This window comes from Astatotilapia calliptera, chromosome 1 (assembly GCF_900246225.1).
Source record: "Astatotilapia calliptera chromosome 1, fAstCal1.2, whole genome shotgun sequence".
Lineage (NCBI taxonomy): Eukaryota > Metazoa > Chordata > Actinopteri > Cichliformes > Cichlidae > Astatotilapia > Astatotilapia calliptera.
Genome location: NC_039302.1, coordinates 25,897,957 through 25,916,445, shown reverse-complemented (window position 1 = coordinate 25,916,445; position 18,489 = coordinate 25,897,957). Strand labels below are relative to the sequence as shown.

Sequence of the window (18,489 nt, the reverse complement as noted above, 5' to 3'; positions counted from 1 at the left end):
GTTAATGGAAAGATGCGGTTAGAGTCAGTCAGGAAAAAGACCAGAGTTTTATAAATTTGATTTACAAGCCTACAGAAAAAAATCATAAAATGAAGAGAGAGCAAAGTGAAATAACAGAGTTCAATCAGCTAGCTTCAGTGTAAGCACACACAGTGAAATATTTCAGCACACAAGCAGTGAGAGACTCCAGTGTCAGCTAGTCATCGTTTGTACAGTTGGTAGAGGACTGTTTTGAGTGGATCAAAGGAGACTTCACCAACTCGACTTCTCAATCAATTGGAAACACCCGCGTTTCCATAGCTGTGGCAGCTGCAGACAACCACTGCCTTCATCCCTCTAAGTGGAGACCTCTCTATGTAATGCTCTCTCTGTGCTCTTCTTTCCTTTCCCCTTACTCCAACAGGTCACTGCAGATGGTGCACGTCCTGAACCTAGTGCTGCCTTTCTTCATGTAATCATTTATTTTTTGTTCTTCGCAGTAGTCAAGTGTTTGTTCAAAGGTACATTTTTAATCAATGGGATTTTTATCTGTAATATACAATAGCAGGAACTTTATTTTGCAATACATAATAAAGTGTCTTGAGCTGCCAATTGTCGCTAAATTGTTGATGGTTGAAATGAATTAAACTGAATTGAAAACTTCAACATAACTGCATGCAAATATATGCAACTAAAGCAAAGCAAAAGACTGATTCACTTTCTCTTAGAGTTAAAGACATGTTTACTAAGCAGCTTTCTGAATGTCCATTTCAAGTTTGATGACCAGCACGTTAAACCTTTCTTGTTCTTCCCAGTTGTTTATGTGTATTTCTAGATTTTGATAATGTGTAACTACTTTTCAGCAAAGAAATTCTACAAATTTGACCCTCTTGGGTTTGAATCATATTTATTTACATAACACATGAGTGCACATGCATCACAGAAGAATTCTGATGACATAAACCCTGAGCTTTCTGTGTGTGTGAGCTAGAGCTGGGCGATAGAACGATATGTATCGCGATATAACTTTTACTCGATAGAGAAATTAAGCTATCGCGATAGACCTCGCCGCTCTTGTCCTCTTAAAATAAAAAAATAAAAATTAAAAAAAAGGTCAGCCAATCCAAACTAAGTAGCGCAGAGCCAAACCAATCACAGCCGCAGCGTCACGTCGCGTGACTTGTTACGTACAGCACAAGTGCCAAGCCGCACGTGTGTTTGTTTGGGAAGCAGCCAGCGGGTAATGGAGGAAATGAGTGTGCCGACTAGAAAAATCAACCGAGCGTGACCGAAGAGAAAACAGATGATGGTTCCAACGCCGGAGAGATTGTCAAACGGAAGAGCCATAGAAGTTCCGTAGTGTGAAGGTATTTCGGCTATTTCAAGTCTGACAAAAAACAGAGTAGCGTGCACTGTAAATTGTGCCGAAAGCAAGTCTGGAAATACAATAAACTGGTGCAAGCGTCACACTGTGCGCCACGTTATTGTTTCGGTGAAATGAATTTCTACAATACTGTTACTGTTAATTGTACTCTCTGCAGTGTTTAAATGCTTACATATACACACAGTTACTGTCCGTCCACACATACGACTCGGTTCTGCTTCTATGCCGCAGCTTTGTTTACTTTTTCCCACCGAGGCTTCTAGACTTCTGATTGGCCAACATTTCTGCACGGTTAGGAATCTAGCGCCACCTGCTGCTTTGGCATGTTCATAGCAGCGTTTTCCTTCATTTCTGCCTTTATGTGTGGACGGGATTATTTTTTAAAACGAAAACGGAAAATCTCCGTTTTCAAAAATACCCATGTACGTGTGGACGTAGCCTCAGTCTCTGACTGGAAGCGCTAATTCGTCATTCGGCTTTTGTCAGACTAAAGTAACTGTTAAAACTGTTTGAAAAGCTAAGCTATACAACAAGGAGAGATTGAGAATTTCCTTTTAGTTCTCAGTTTATTTGATATTGACAAAAGTTAGTCAGTTTTGTCTGTTCTTCTGTAAAACAAACTAAGATTTATTTTTAGAATTAATATTTTGTTCCTAAGTGGAATTGACAATTAAGTAGTCTGTTTCGTTTGTTCTATTTTGAAACTTAAATGCTTTAGCGGCTGCCTTTTGTGTAGTTTGCAATATTTGCCTTTATTTATCTGAAAAAGTCTCATGTTCCTTAAGTACATCTACCCTGTTGAACTTATTATGGGAAATAAATATTTAAATCAAAACAAGCTGCTGATTATTTCACATTTTACTTGTGAGCAACGGCACATTTAAATCTTACAAATATAGTTATTTGGCTTATATCGTGATAGATATCGTTATCGCCTGAAATGAAAAAAACATATCGTGATATGAAAAAATCTCATATCGCCCAGCTCTAGTGTGAGACAAAATAATATCAAAGCCTTGAGAAACAAAAGTAAATCAGCTGCTCTTGCTGTAAAAAGGTAAAATTATCACATATTAATTTATTATCTCTCGAGGAAACGTGGAGTGAGGACAGGCTTTTTAAAAAAAGGCCCTGTCAACACTGTTAATTCAAACACAGGGAAACCCCCTGCAGGGAGAATGAAACTAAATTAAGACGTGTAAGCAAGGATTTCATAGCCTGCCAATGAGTCTTGGTGTAAACCACATAAACTGCCATGCGAACACACACACACGCGCACACACACAAGGACATTCCTTGTTCAAACGAGTAAATATATTAATGCCAGTTATACAATATGAAATACATTCATATTCTTCAGGCATAAAACAGAATAAATCTGCATTAAATCTCATTTAAAACATACCTATTCACACATAATAAAAGAATCAAGCTGAAGCAAAAAGTATAAAAGTTATAGTCATGTAGTCAGATCTGCGATGAAGAGTGCTGTTCTACACGAACCGAGTCCTCTTGTATTCCCCTCTATACCTGCTTGTTTCTCATGAGACCCCCATATCATTTTGTAGGTGCTAAAAAGATAGAGTGCCAAGGCGTTAAAAGGATGAGCTGGAGAAAATGTTTCAGAAATAGATGGGTTGTGAAATTGAGATGGTATTACATTTGAATTTTCTCGTACTCTATTTAATAGTTGAGAGGGCCAGTGAGATTTGCTGTTTTTCTTTAATTTGCATCGTATTTCTCTCCATTCGCACTCTTCCGTTCACTTTCTTGCTCACAACCTCCATGCCTTCCTTATTTTTCTGTCTCTTTTCACTCTCTAATGAACACATAAAAAAAAAAAATTCAGGTAAAAACCTTGAAATTCAATTAAAGCTTAACAACATTTAAGAAGTCCTAAACTGCCACTTAATGCAACTCATTATTTTAACACTGTCGGCATAAGAACTTGCAGCCACTATTTATCAGCGCTATTCCGCTTCCCATGGTTCACCCGACATCAAATGCTATTAGGTTTGCAGTTTACGGAGATGGAGAGAGAGAGAGAGAGAGAGAGAGAGAGAGGGAGAGAGAGAGACCGAGAGGGCTGGAAGGACTGAATGCAAAAGTGTGACCAAGGCACAAAGGGAGAAAGAAATGGGACGGACAGTAGGTAAGAGACTAAAGTGAAATAAGGATACATAGCAGAAAAGGCGAGGACAGCCAGGAGAGGTTGATGAAACAAAGGAGGAAGAGTGAGTTTTCAGAGAGCTTAGGCATGCAATCTAATGTGCATCTTACGAAGACTAGTGCTCATTTTCTGTCTCCCAGAAGAGCCTTACTTAATAAGGTAAGCAGCCAAGTCTTGAAGCAGGAGGGGAATTAACTATTCATCCACACAAAAGCAAGCTGGCAGTCCTCACGTTCCCTCTGTTTAAGTGTCTCTCTCTCACACACATGCATGCACACCATACCCAACCCCAGCCAGTTGTGTATAATTCACCACTACCTTCATGTCTTCTGACAAAGGCCAGTAATATACGAGTAGATGCTTGAAACATAACAAGAACATGGCCTCAGGGTGCTCTACTATTGTGGACAGAGGTTCCTAATTTTAGATCATTGTCCTATTAGGGGCTCCGAAAGTACTGGATTTCGTCGAGGGTCAGTCATAAAGCCTACGAGTTTATGCAAACGTACATAAATGTGGTGTATCAGATCATGGTGAAAACATCACCTTGTTTTGGCTCAAAATTGAGTTGAAAGAAGTTAAGGTTTTAAAAGCTTCTTCAGTACACGCTTAATCTAATTTGTGACTGCAAGACTCATTTAACAACCTTCACGGGGTTCCAGAAATGTAGTGGCCTCAATAGAAAGTCAATCCTTTGAGGGCAAGCTAAAACATGAAAATGGATTAAAAAAATGCTAACTGTCTCTCGACTCATGTGGTTAAAAGATGGCATTCCTTTCATTGTGGAATTGGTAATAAACACATTAGTACTAGTCTGGCACTCAGATCCAGACAGCAAATTAAATATATGTGGCAAATCTAAAATAAAAAGTCCAGAAGGCTGATAAATCCTGCCTAGGAATTGCCTCAGAGTGATATATCACTGCAAGGAAACACAAGTGTGTTTAATACAAAACTTTTTTTTATAAAAAAAACAAACAAACATACAATACAATCCTAAAAGTAAAGTTGAGTGCATGAGTGAAAGGAAATGAGTGGCTTTGACTGTCTACACATGTCTGACACTCTGACACTTCCCAAGCTCATAAAGCCCCATGTTTACTTAGAATGTAAACTTTCCTGCTTACAGTCCTGTGTGTATGCTTTTTATCTATACAAGCTGTCAGCTTTAGAGGTGATTTTTACAAAGGCAGGTGACCAAAGTTTGCCTTGGATAAAGTTAGACCAATCAAATCAGTATCATGAGTGCTTGATAAACAAAGTCAGTGAGTTGGTGTTTGTCAATCCACTGCACTTGCCTCTTGTCAAGATCTCACGAATGATACTATAAGATACTACACGCAGGATATGTGTGTAATGAGGCATGCAAATAGGCATACAGTACACACATATATATATATATATATATATATATATATATATATATATATATATATATACATATATATATATATAGATGGATTAAATATGGGGGAACTTTACCTTTCGAACATTAATCCAGTATCCTATGATGCGATCTGTGGCATCAGGTTCTTTTTGTGTCCACTGCAAATTGTAGGAATAGTTGTTTCCTTTCAGAATCCGGACAGGGTTGGGTGTATCAAAGTAAAACTCAGCATTGTATGGTTGTGCTGTATGACAGAGAGCGATATAGAGCAACAATGTTTTATAAAAATTACTGAATGACACAGAAGGAAAAATAAATCTTTATATGGAGGTAAGGGTGAATGAGTACAGGAATATAAAACTGATAATAAGAGGATTACGACTTTTTTTCCATTAATGGCACACTCACCAGAGACATTAAATGTGCATGCTGATGTTCCCTCAGTATTGCTCACTCGGCACTCGTAAGAGCCATTGTTGGTGGGTTCCAGTTTGAACTTCAGCTCCGGTGTCTCCTTCAGGTCTGGCATTGGCATACGGATGAAGTCACCATTACGGAACCAGCGGATGTCTGTTAGGCGAGGAGGGTTTGATCGTAGGATTGTACATCTCAGGGTTACCATTTGATAGTTCCTGGAACGGACATCTTGAAAGACTGGGTCCAGAATGGGAGGGTCTGCAGAAAAATAAACACTTGTGTTTTAATAATAAAGTGAATATTATACTCTGTTTTTATGCAAGTGCAGCAGTAGCATTTTTTAAACAGCCTTGCCACTGTTATTGCAAGTCTAATACTCATTATTAGGTTTTTGCACAAGTACTTTATTGTAGAGCTGAATCCTTATTTTATTCTCTCTTACTTATATTCAGTAACTGTGCAGTAACTTAATTTGTGAATATGAATGCAGATAAACATTTGAAAATTAGTTTGGTCTAGCTGGTTTCTAATGTTAAAAATTGTTTTCATCATAAGGGAATGAAGATAAACTGAAACAGACATTTCCAAAAAAACCCACATTTTAATCTCAGAAACTCGTCTTAGACATGTAGTACCAAATGGACTGCAAAGACAGTGTCATCCATGTCTCACTTCTTTATGTTCTTTGCAAAGTGGATTTTCTTAAACCATTATAAAAAATGTGTTGTTACAAATCATCCAACACAAAACAACTGTTATTGCCACAAGGGATCAGGCGTTTCGAGCCACACTCTTATCCCTGCTTCTAACCTATCCTAACCAGTTGTAATTAACCTGTCAACAGTGATGTGTGCCTTTGTGGTTAATGATTGACCAGCCACTGCTGCCCTGGGGTCAGCCAAGACACAACACAGCCAAATTACTGTGCCACAAATCACCAGCCAGCTAGTTCACCCCTGGCTAATCATGTAGATAATAGACAAGATGCTAATGGTGGTACTGCAGTACTAACGTTGATGAGATCTGGTGTTAAGGCCCAGAGGTGATACAGCATGACTAGCGCCCCTTATGAATCAAGTTTATCAGACACAGATGTGTAATTATAGTCTAATCTATGTTATGCCTGTAATTTAGACAGACAGAATGAGCTGCAGTATGGAGGGAAGAAAAAGACGGTAAGATAATGTAAAGCAAGGAGCAGGGAGGGAAAGAGAAACAGAGATCCTGTTATTGTGCTTTATACAATATCAAAATCTCCGGTTGGCTGACAATGGAGGTGTTGATATGATTAAACAGAAACCTAAACCTGCCTCTACAGTATAGAGATTAAAAATAATGGTTAAAAACTCTCTTCTTTTTCTGTCTTATAAAGTCAATGTTAATAGTGTTACTAATTAAATTAATAATATATGTCTATTACTAATTGATTACGCTGAGTTGCACTCAATTGAAAGAAAGATGCTAGACAAGTAATGTTTTATTTACACACAGATGTTACACCTTTTTAAAGACTAACGTAATTTAAGTTTAAGGATTCAGCAGCTTCTGCATTTTACACATCAGAAACCAGAATAGATAAGCTGAGAGCTATAACCTGCCTGAACACATTATCCATTTAATACATATTCTTGAAAGCTAAAGAACTGAAGAAGATACATTTAAATTCACTATGACTAAAACTTTCAATAATATTTTTTTTTCTTGTTGCTGTTGTTTATTTTGCTACGGACGGGTATACACAGCCAAACCAAATTCTTGTTTGAAATCAGTTTACCATTCTATGCCAGCACTCCAGTCAAAGAAATGTGAGTAAGCACCTGAATGCTAAAAAGATCGCAAACCACCAAAGCATTTAACGTCTCAGCCACTAGGTTGTCTTTTGGCTTATAGTCTAGATTCCCAGCATGTATCCAAAGTTCTTCCCACAAATGCTAACTGGGTGTTGTGTACTCTGTTACAATTACTGCCTCTCTGATCTCTCAAAACTAATGTTTAGCTACTCCCTACACCCACAGCTATGTGATGATGTGCGACGCTGAGGGATGTGTAAGTGGTCAAAGGTCATACTGTAATCCTAGTGGATTGATTAGTGTATGGTCACACACCCTGCTCCCACTTACAGCACATATGCATACTGATTGCTGACTTTGGAAATAGATAAGAAGGATAAAGAAAAAAGGCAAAACGTGGAGGAATGGCAATAGAAGCAAGGAGGAAAACAGAGGTGAATTATACGTTGGTATGTAATCAATTTAGAAATCATTAAGCTAGCACAGTTCCCTTTCTCATCTAATATATTCATTTCAACAACTGCTCAAGTAGATTCCACTTTTTGTGGTTATTTTACTTTCTAATTAAACTTTTCCCCCCCAAAATTCTCCAGAGCATTGCTTTTGCATTTATTTGCTTCTCATTCAGGACTCATAGCACACTGTTGCAATGTTTCATAGTCAAAAGACTATAATCCATGTAAACACACCATCGCTATCCATCTTATTGAATGCGAAATGAATTCATCCGGGAATGCAACACTGACCAAGCCAAACATTTACAGTGCACAAAGAGAAAATCAATTTACATGAGACTGAGAGAGGAAGGTAGCATGCATGAGGGGTAAGGAGGGATGAGAGAAGAAAGGATCGCTCTTAAAGAAGAAGACAAAGAGGAAGACAAATGATAGGGAACGTGCAGTGTGAAAGTGAGAGAAGTCAGTGATTGAGTATGGGAGGTGGGGAGTGAATGAGAGAATGCAGGATGCAGAAAGAGAATGACAAGACAGAGAGAGGTCTTCTCTCATGGCCAGCAGTTAACTGATTGATGATGATGAGAATGGCAATGAGGAAGAACAGCCACCTCTCCAGGAGGGAAAAAAGGAACACTGGGCAAGTATAGAAGTGATACAAGGCAAAAGTGGGAGTGGGAGAGGCAAGAGTGGAAACAGTGGCGAGCATCTGCCTATCCACTTAATTACATCGGCCTTAAAAAATGATGCCATCCTTCCCTCACATCAATCAACAGTGGTAAACAGAATAAAGCAAAGAAACGTGATAAAATAAACAAATTAAGTCAGGGGACAAAGGCGCAGCTGAATAAAAGTGGGAAATTTATTTTCCACAATTTGATTGGCTGCACTGAAATATGTTCTTGTTTCTCTATTTGCCAACCAGTCCCTCGCTTTGTTAGCACCTTCTCATCCTCTCTTCCCCCTTCCCCCCATCACCATCCATGCTTTCCTGTTTCAAGCTCTCTCTTAACCCCATTATGCTCACTCCTATTCCTGCTCATGTAGCTGTCTCGTTGCTCCGTTTCTTTCGCTGTCCATAGTGCGGTGGCCACCTGGTCCATTAATCAGAGTTGGCCAGTGCAGACAGCAGAGCTCACAGAGTGTCGCCCTTGCACCCTGCCTGCATTAGTAAGCCCTGTAAATCCGCCTTGCAGAGAAGAGGGGAGGAGAGGAGAGGGCTCTAATTTGGGCTTGTATTTATCAGGTAGGTCAGTAAATAGGTGGGAAATTGGTCCTTTACTTCCTGATAAATATACAGTTTTTAGGAGAGATAAAAGAAAAAGCCTTTGACTTTTTTGGCAGAATGAACAGTGAGAGTTTTTTTAAAAATCTATGAATGAAGCCATGGAAATAAACAATTTACTTTCAGTGTTACAATGTTTCAATGTTCCTTGACAACAAAAAAAATACATATACAATTTATCAATGACTGTTTACCTCAAAACTGACTTCACAGATTGACTACCATGCAAAAAAATTATCTATGTATCAACTTAAAACAACTGTCTAAGTCAACTGGTTAAAAATATACTCAGTTTCTTTAGTATATACCTAATATACCTATATTTATATAGAAGCTATATATACTATATCTACAATTCCACAGTGTCTAACTCTTACAACATTAACATAAATGAGAAATAAAAGTTATGTTTTTATTCAAGTAGTTGAAGGAAGAAGAGATATTCTTTTAAAGGGCTGAAAGTTTTGCAAAAGGCTTGCTCAGTTTTACACATATGCAGGCTGATGTGTAGTACTCACACATTCCATGACTTAGCACTGATAAGGGCTGTCAAAGTTCCAGGATGGTAAAAGTAAGTAAAAGAAGATAACCTCATGGGAAGGAAAAAGGTATCAAAATGATGCGTTACGTTACTAAGACACATCCTCTCCTCTCTCAAAGTAGATCCTCTGGGAGTTTTATAATGACAGACCTCAGTCGAATGTTCACAAAGGGAAAGCAGTAGGTTTAGTGAAAGCTGCCTCTGAGCAATAGAGGTATGTCCTCATTTGCTTTCTGTTCCACCTTTTACAATTTCTTATCTGCTGATAGGGTCCATAGTTGTTAGTGAAGTATAACTGTTATGACTTCACTGAGGGTGAGAGAAAGAAAAGTGATTATTTAAATTTAATGGAAAAGTAAAATAATTTTAAAAAAAAAACCAGGATATGTTCTTTAATTTACAGAAACAGGTCTCTGTTGGAAAGTTGTCAAAATGATTTTTTCTCTACGTGTTTCCACTCGCTGCCCATTAGTAAGCATGTTTTTCTCCCCTCTTTAGTCGCTACATGCTCCCCTATAAGGGATCACAATACTTTGATCCTCTGCTAAAATTTTGAGTTAGCCCACTTACAAAGAAATAAAAGGTCATTCATTTTTGCCGTATGTTCATTTTAATGGACAGAGAGACAACATTAACCTAAAGTCCAGAAATTAGCGTGCACCTGTCCAGTTAATTAATTTCTTCCGTTCCAACCTCTCCACCACAATGGACAAGACCAAAAAGCTGTCAAAGAACAAGATTGTAGAGCCTGACAAAGCTGGAATGAGCTACAAAAACATCAGCAAGAACCTTGGTGGGAGGATGACAACTACTGGTGTGATTATTCAGAAACCCAAGAAATATATACACAGAAGGAGCTTGTCAATGATCCAAAAGATTTCAATCCTGTAGTAGCCCCCTGCTCAAGTTTGCTAGTGAACATCTAACTAACAGGAGAAGGTTGCGGTCAGATGACAACAAAATCAAGCTCTTTAATATCAAATTGCCGCATTGGCGGTAGGAAACCAAATGCTGAATATGACCCAAATAAGACCATCCCCACAGTCAAGCATAGAATAATACTCTGTCTCTTTCCATTCAATTCAACCTTCTACTAAAAGTTAAAGACTGTTCAATTCTTTGTAAGTAAGCAAATTTAGAAATTTAGAAATGGATTATGAAATTATTTCCTTGATTGTAACTGAAAACTTTGATCGATTAATTGCAGAAAATGTAAAATGTGTGAGATGCAATAGGTTAGGCACCTTGCACTCTGAAGTTAAACAGCCAGTTTCCTTCCTAGCTTCTGTGACGCCTTCAGAATCATTAATTTTTTTGCTGGTGTTATCATGTATTATCGTGCATTTTCCTAATAGTACACAAGCTGAACCCAAAAAAGTATTTGAAAAGAGTTTACACTAACCTAGACTTACTGACACCAGGATATATTCTTAATCTGAGAGACCTGTATTCAGCTTAAGCCAAAGGATTTTGGATGTTGAACTGAAAGTACGCTGATCCATACTTACACTGCACATTGAGTTGAACCTGTGCCTCTCTGCGTTTAATGTTAAGCCCATTGTATGGAGCAGTCTGGCACCTGTATGCCCCCATCATGTCCCGGCTAACGTTCTTTAGCCTCAAGCGACCATCAGGCGTCTCCACTGTGGGCTTCCCCGAGGGCATTAGCAAGTCCTTTTCTGTCCGTGACCACAGTATAGGAGGACGTGGTTTGCCATCTACGACTAAGCACACCAGTTCGGCATTACCTCCCTCTCGCACACTTACAGCCTGACGTCCGGGTGGAACAGTCAGCACTGGAGGAGAGACTGGGAGAAAGCAAAGACAAAAAATGCAAGTAAGACAAAGTGTGAATTTAATTTTTGTCATTTCCATATAATCTGATCAGATAATAATTCTTGTTTAGAAATTGCTATAACAGTACTATATATGTATATATATATATATTTTTTTTTTTTTTTTTTTTTTTTTTTTTTTTAAGAATAACAGTTCCTTAAACCCTTGGCTACTGTTAGAGTTTCCACTTTAAAATATCCTCCAACGTAGTCAGTAACATTAGAAAAGTGTAAGCACGAATACATAACCTTGGGCTCTAAGGTTAATAAAGTAATCCTTGTCCTTGTTGCCAAGCTAACGAGAAACTGGCACTTTTTTTCTGGATCAAAAATAAATTTCAGATTAATTAACAAGAAGTCCGAGGGCAAACATGATTTAAAATATCAGATAGTGCTAATGGATAAACTGGCAAAAACTAGGGAAACAGAGACAGATGGACAATAAAATTGTATGACAGGCACTGACATTTAAAGAGCTGATTTTATTAGACAATCGCACAGTTTTAATGACATGTGGGAACATTAAAAATATTATTACTAGGATTAAGTATATATTATGATTTAAAACACACAAGAAAGAATACATGAACACACACAACTGAACCATCAAAGCAACAAGCAGTGCAAGGCAGAGGTAGAGAGGGAAGAAATGGGATAAAAACTGTCTGAATGAAGACGCTAACTTTCAGTTGTTCCATTATTCACAAGGGGTTGCAGCACAGCGGGTAGCTCTGCATATTTAATTTGTAATTTTGAGATGCCCTTCTTGGTGCAACCACAAATGGATTTCCTGGAATCACACCTAGGATCTTTCAGTTGTTAGGTGAATGGGTAAACCACTAAGCTATTATGTTTTAACATGTCACATGATGTAAAAACACAGATTGCTAGAATATTTAATCATTGGCATGAGATAGTGTTAAGATTCATATAATTCATGAAAAATTACACCCCTTTAGATTTAGGAAAAACTGTTTGTTTTTTTTACATACTAAATGTACTGCTTAGGTTAAGCAGCATTGTGTACCTGAACATTTGTTCAATTAGTTTATCAGTCAACTCAAACATGTTTGTTTTAGAAATTTGTTTATTCCACAAACAGCAACTGCCTAACCTCTATTAAGTGGTTGCCACCATACATATTTATTAATGACGATCAAGAGCTTAATTAAATGCATGGGCGATTTACAGCTAACCGTAACCCATTTGAATCTGCATGTGCTCGTGGCCTTAATAGACAAATATTTATTGAGCCATCATTATACATATACATGTACAAAGAATAACAAGGAAAAAGGGGAAACTCTTACCGCTGTTTTGAGAAATGTTGACATCAACACGAAGCTCTCGCACTGTGCTGCCTGAAAAGCTGGCCATGCAGCTGTAGGTGGCCAAGTCTCTGAATTTCATGTCCACAATCTCCAGACTGCTGGTGCCAGGTGCCATGTCTGGGTCACTGCGCAGTAAAATCAAACTATCTGAGTTGAAGACTGGTGCCCCATTCTTGTACCAGGTATAGTTGACCTTGTCCTGGGGGGTGGCATCAACATGGCATGAGAGCTTAAGGTCACGACCCATTTGAATGGTTTCACTGTCCTTGTTAGAGTCTGGTGTAATTTGGAAGGTGAGGTTGCTCATTGCTTTTTGTGGTGGTAGAGAGGGAAAAAAGAAAGAAGAAATTTTTTAAATATTTGTTACAATATAAATGCATTTGGTACAAAATGTACTAAAAAAAATACAAAATTAAAATAATAATGCAAAAAAAATTAATAAAAGGGATAAGCATGACTAGGTATCACTGGCATGGTCTGTCTTTTTTTCCCACTACTACAGTTGCTAAATGCTCTTATTTATCTTTTAATTTCCACTTGGTCTTTACTTAATTTAGAGTTTTCTGTAGTTAAACTATATATATAGTCCCTAGGAAAACAGAAAAGCACAACCCAAGGACATACATTAATTTTTTAGCACATTTAATCAAGGAGACACTGTAGAGAGAGTGCCCAGAGATACAGTGGGCATACCTCAACATAACCAGATGAAAAAATTAGCTCATGCAATCATTTGTTCAACAAAATCATTAAGAGATGTAAAAAGTAATCACATTTATGTAGTGCTTTTCTAATCTTACAAGTTGACCTAACATGTCTGTCTTTGCAATTCTGTGTACTGTCAGGAGAATCATACCAACTGTAAGTCATGAGAGTGGGAAAATTGGTTTAAGCTGAAATTAACCTAGAAGTTGAAGATGACCAAAGCAGAGTTATAATTAATGTAAAAGCCTTAATCTTCATCTCGCACACCCTGACCGGAGAACAACAAATACCACTTTCATTTATTGTTCTTTTTCAACTGAGAGTTTTGATTTGATATATAAAACTATTTTTAGATAGCAAATGCTTCTTGACATGTATGTGAACATTTTTTGCATCCCCTTTATTCATTGACACACTTTACAAAGGAACCAAGTACCGTAATTGTCGGGCTATAAGCCGCTACTTTTTGCACAAACTTTGAACCCTGCGGCTTTTAGTCAGGTGCGGCTTTTCTATGGATTATCCATGATTTTTGTCATATCGTAAGACGATTTGTTTTGTTTGTTCCGCTGTTGTACGGCACTACGTTGCCTGGCGGAAGGGCATGTGATCAGACACACAGTATCGGGGTTCAAGAGTGGTATGTTGGTCACATGTCCATCCGCCAGGCAACATAGTGCCGTACAAGTAGTGCGAAAAACGAACTTCAAAGTAGCGCTACATGTTCAGCCGGAGGCGTGGATGACGAGCGGCAATGAAATTGCGAAAAGCAAGTCATGCTCAACTCCACCGGTGGAATCTGACATCGTGGAAAAGTGTGAAAACATCCACGATCACCAACGGATTTCGAAGGGCTGGACTGCTGCATGATGGAGAGGAGGACACCGCCACGGCCCTTCTGAGGGTGTTCGATTCTGACACTGTCAACGAGGATTTGTTTGGTTTTGAAAGTGACAACGAAGGAAAGAAGCTGAGAGTGGATGACGAAGCCACCGTGAGCCTGTTCGTATCTGACACTGGAGAAGAGGACTTTGGTGGTTTTAGTGCGCAGGAAGATGGTGGTGAATGACTGACTTTTCTTGAGCCTAAAAGGTAGTCCGAATCTATTTTTCTGGTGTGCTGTAGGTTATTGTTATGTACTACATTTGTTACTCATTTATGAAGCACAGTACATGTTTCGTACTTGTAATTACCGCTACTTTTACATATACCTAAAAAGTTGTGCAAATATGTACCCAGAACTTGTTTTTCAAAATATTAATAAAAGGGGTGTGTCTCCAAACAGCCATCTCTTTCCTGACAATTCCCTTTGTGCATATTCTCTTACATATGATAAGTCAACATTGAAACACCTGCGACTTTTAGTCAGGTGCGGCTAATGTATGTACAAAACAGGATTTTCCCCTGATTTTAGCTTGTGCGGCTAATATTCAGGTGCGCTTTGTAGTCCGGGAAATACGGTATTTGGTTGTTCAGATTTTCCAAAAGTCAAAAATTTCATAGGAAAGGCAAATTATTTGAACGGTTGTATTCCATTCCAGTACAGAATAGTAAAGTGTACAAATTAAAATTAAAAAAACAAACAGAAGAAAAACACATTCGTGAGATCAAAAAGAAGGAACTGATACTACTCAATAAAAAGAAACTAAACAGAAGAATGCAGGAGAAGAAGCATGGTTAATACCCCCACCCCCAACACCACTAACAAAACAAAAAAAGAAAAAAATGAAGAGGTCGCCTTGTACCAAAGGAAAGAGGAAATTAGAGAAGAAAGAAAGCGAGTGAGAGAGGAAGAATCAAATTGTGAAGGAAGCCAAGACAAAAGGAGCCAAATACAGAATAAAATAACAGGGGGGTAAGGAGGAGGGGGGAAACAAAATCAAGGACAAAGAGTAACTCTCACACTGTCACATTTAATTTTCAGTTTCAAAGGCTCCGTTTCCCCAACAGATTTCCATGTTGAATACAAAATAGCTCTCTGTTTCCCCACGAAGGGGAGAGGAGAGCTTGATTTAAACTCCTTTGAGCTTGTTAACAAGATACTTGGGTGGAGCCACGGATATGAAGCAGTGACCATATGGCTAACATGAACTTGCGACTTTACCTGATTAATGTGAGTGCGTGTGTGCATGTATACTCCTTAAATATTTGGATGCACTTGTCTACCTACCTGCCTGCAGACTTTTTTCCTTTATGAACTCACTGACTGTGAATGTGTGTCTCTTTCAGCATCTTGCCACCTGCGCTGGTGTGACAGTGTGTTCAGGCCCATTAAGCTAACAGGAGAAGCCCATCTAACATACGCTCTCCACAGTGCTAACTAACAGAAGAGACTGTTGCTAATTGCTTCCACTCCAGTCTAACTAATTGCAGTGAATAAAGATGATTAAAGGGGCTAAAAATAGCCAGAGGGGAGAGAGAATGGAAGTATTCTGTATTCTAACCCGCCCATTCTGACAAGATTCACATCAGCTTCGTTAATGACGGATCAGCAGCTAGCTCCACACACTCGCATGCACGCGCAGACTCACAAATGTCAACGAATGAAGCTAACGAGGACTATACAGACACTTTGCATAAAGCAATTATCAGTTGTACGAGACTTCTCAATGAGAAAAGGATCCTGACTGTGCCTTTGTCAACTATTTTAACTACCCCCTGGCTAGCCAAAGAATTAAATGCAACATGATTTTTAGTTGTAAAATCAGTGAATGAGAAGCCTAAATTATGCAAAGATTTAACAATTCCTGCCAACCATATGCAGTATTATCACATGGGAATGTCACATTGCTATATGTTTTTTTTTAAGTAATAATAATAAATACATGAGGACTGGACAATATTTAAAAAACACCAAAAGTCTCATTGACACATTCAGACTAATTCTGAAAGTATATCCAGAATCTTTTAAACAGCAATTCCAATTGAAAAACAATCTTTTGCAATTGTGCAACTGGAGCTAGTTTATACCAAGGTTGTAAAAAACACAAATCTAGATTTTATTTTATTTTTTTTGCAAAAGCATCACCCCTTTTCACAGGTGCAAATACATACAAACATTACTTACTTCTCACAACGAGGTTGACGTTCTTGCGTGCAGGGTTACCCACATTGTTGACTGCCGTGCAGTTGTAGAAGCCTGCATCCGCTGGTGTGACAGCTCTCAAAATCAGTGATTCTCCTCGAACTTGAGCACTGAGGGGAAGAGGGCCAGGGTAACGTGACCACGTCACAATGGGGAGAGGGAAACCTGCTGTGACCTCACAGGTTATGCGCACATCCTGGCCAGGATCCACCACCACTGTATCATTCACTGACAGTCGGATCATTGGTGGACCTGTGGGGCACAGACACACGGAAAGAAACGAACAGACAAACAAAAGTAGTTTAAATGGGAACGATACATGTTTTTTCAGCGAAAAAATTAAGTTGTGAACATTTCTATTATGAGCATTTTTAAGGTATGACTTTACTGTCTTTAAAAGTTTCTTTTGCCTGCAATTGTAATAGAAAGTACGTATAAATATGTGCTTGTTTCAAGCTCACATTCGAGTTCAAGTTCACTTTATTTGGTCTTTTCAGCCATATTAAAATACACTGCAATGTAACTCTGTTTCACAGAGCCCAAGTGATGGGAAAAAATTGCAAAATGTAAAAGCACTCAAAACAAGATGGAGCAGTACAATAAAAGAGACAGTGCAAGGTCATAAAGTGCAACCAATAGCTGAGTTAAAGAATAATAAAATAGTGAAAGACATAAAAAGAATAGACGTGATACATGAAATGGCATAAAACATTACCAACACCAGACTTAAAAATAGCAAGATAATCACCACATTAAAACATTACAGTTCCTGTATCTCAGTGTCTGTTTGCTGTCTGGGTCTTAGCATGAGTCTTTCTATATAGCTTTTCTCCGTACAAACTAATCAGTGTACCAAAGGTAATTCAGGTCCCTGTTCTGCTCTCATATCATCGCCTAGTCACTGCCTCCATTTCCTATGACTGACCTAACAGAAAAGTACAAGATGACCCGTAATGCTACTGCAAAAGAGGCTGAAAAATGCTGTTGGCACAGAAAGAAATCAATTGGACCCTAGCATGTTCCAAAGGGGAAAAAAAGTGGCAGAGGAGTGAGGATAGGGACACATACTACACGACGGGGAAAAACTAAGTGTAAAAGAGTAAAAGACAACAGAGTAAAAGCTGGGGCCAAAGTTGAAGAGGGGACAATATGAAAAATGTGATATTAACCACCTACAATGATGTTTGGAGACGTACATCCAAAGCAACAGTGAAAACCGTGTAACGCACGTTGTGGTTTCCACATGCTATTTAGAATGCTGTCTGCACAAATATCAAATGGAAACATTAAGGCAAAGTTTAAATGGCATATCCTATACCACTTTTTCATTCATTTTGTTTCATATTTATTTGATATTTTCAAATCAGTTGCAATAAACATATATTTTTTAAATTCAGCTATTCAGGCGGTTGCAAGCAGGTCAAAGTTGGGAATTTAGAGTTATATAAAACCAGTAAATGGATATTTAGTCAATTTTGTGTACATAACAATTTTGGCTTCCTGTGTTGTTTAGTTTAAAAGGAGTCTCTGTCTTATTTGGAGCATCAAATATGGATTCTTTTACAGTTCACGTTCAAAACACGTTTCATTATATATTCTAGTTCAGTGTAAACCTAAGCAGTCTAAGCAGCAGACTCAAATGGCTCTAGTAGGCTGCAATAGTATTTGCAACAACTTGTAATAGGTTTTTGCATATCTTGCCACAAGGTGTAGATGGGGTGACAGGAGGTTAACATTGAGAGAAATTAGCTTGTGACCAAAATGTCACCCATTTAAATCCTCCAAGTTGCCGCAGAAATCTTTTTGGTACACTAGAATAGAAAGGTTTTCACCTCCCTCATCAACTAGAGTAAAAACAGCCTGGGGCGAAGCAGTCAAACCACAGTTTCTTTACTGGAGCTGCTCAGTGGTCACAAGTCACTAATCTTTGGTTGTTACAGTACGGCTCTCTGGCTGGAAATCATCTGTGTAACTCTCCCTTAAACTATCTGGCTAAGTGAATGCTTAAAAAGAAGAAAAAAAAAGATTTAACTGGTTTTTCACATACAAACATACAACAAGTTGATGACTTTTATATACTTTTTTACTATATGGAGACATAAAATTAAAAGTAAACAATGTTTGATCT

General features: G+C 38.2%; 1 protein-coding gene across 2 annotated transcripts in view; it reads right to left on the bottom strand.

Moving 5' to 3' along the window:
• Positions 1 to 18,489, bottom strand: part of mdga1 (MAM domain containing glycosylphosphatidylinositol anchor 1) — a 202,056-nt gene that overhangs the window by 54,997 nt on the left and 128,570 nt on the right. For both annotated transcript variants that reach the window (XM_026171878.1, XM_026171887.1), the window contains exons 7-11: positions 16,344 to 16,613; positions 12,551 to 12,880; positions 10,914 to 11,213; positions 5,329 to 5,595; positions 5,016 to 5,164 (exon numbers count right to left, since the gene is read on the bottom strand). In XM_026171878.1, coding sequence (XP_026027663.1) covers positions 5,016 to 5,164; positions 5,329 to 5,595; positions 10,914 to 11,213; positions 12,551 to 12,880; positions 16,344 to 16,613 — 1,316 coding nt within the window. The remainder of the gene's footprint in view (positions 1 to 5,015; positions 5,165 to 5,328; positions 5,596 to 10,913; positions 11,214 to 12,550; positions 12,881 to 16,343; positions 16,614 to 18,489) is intronic.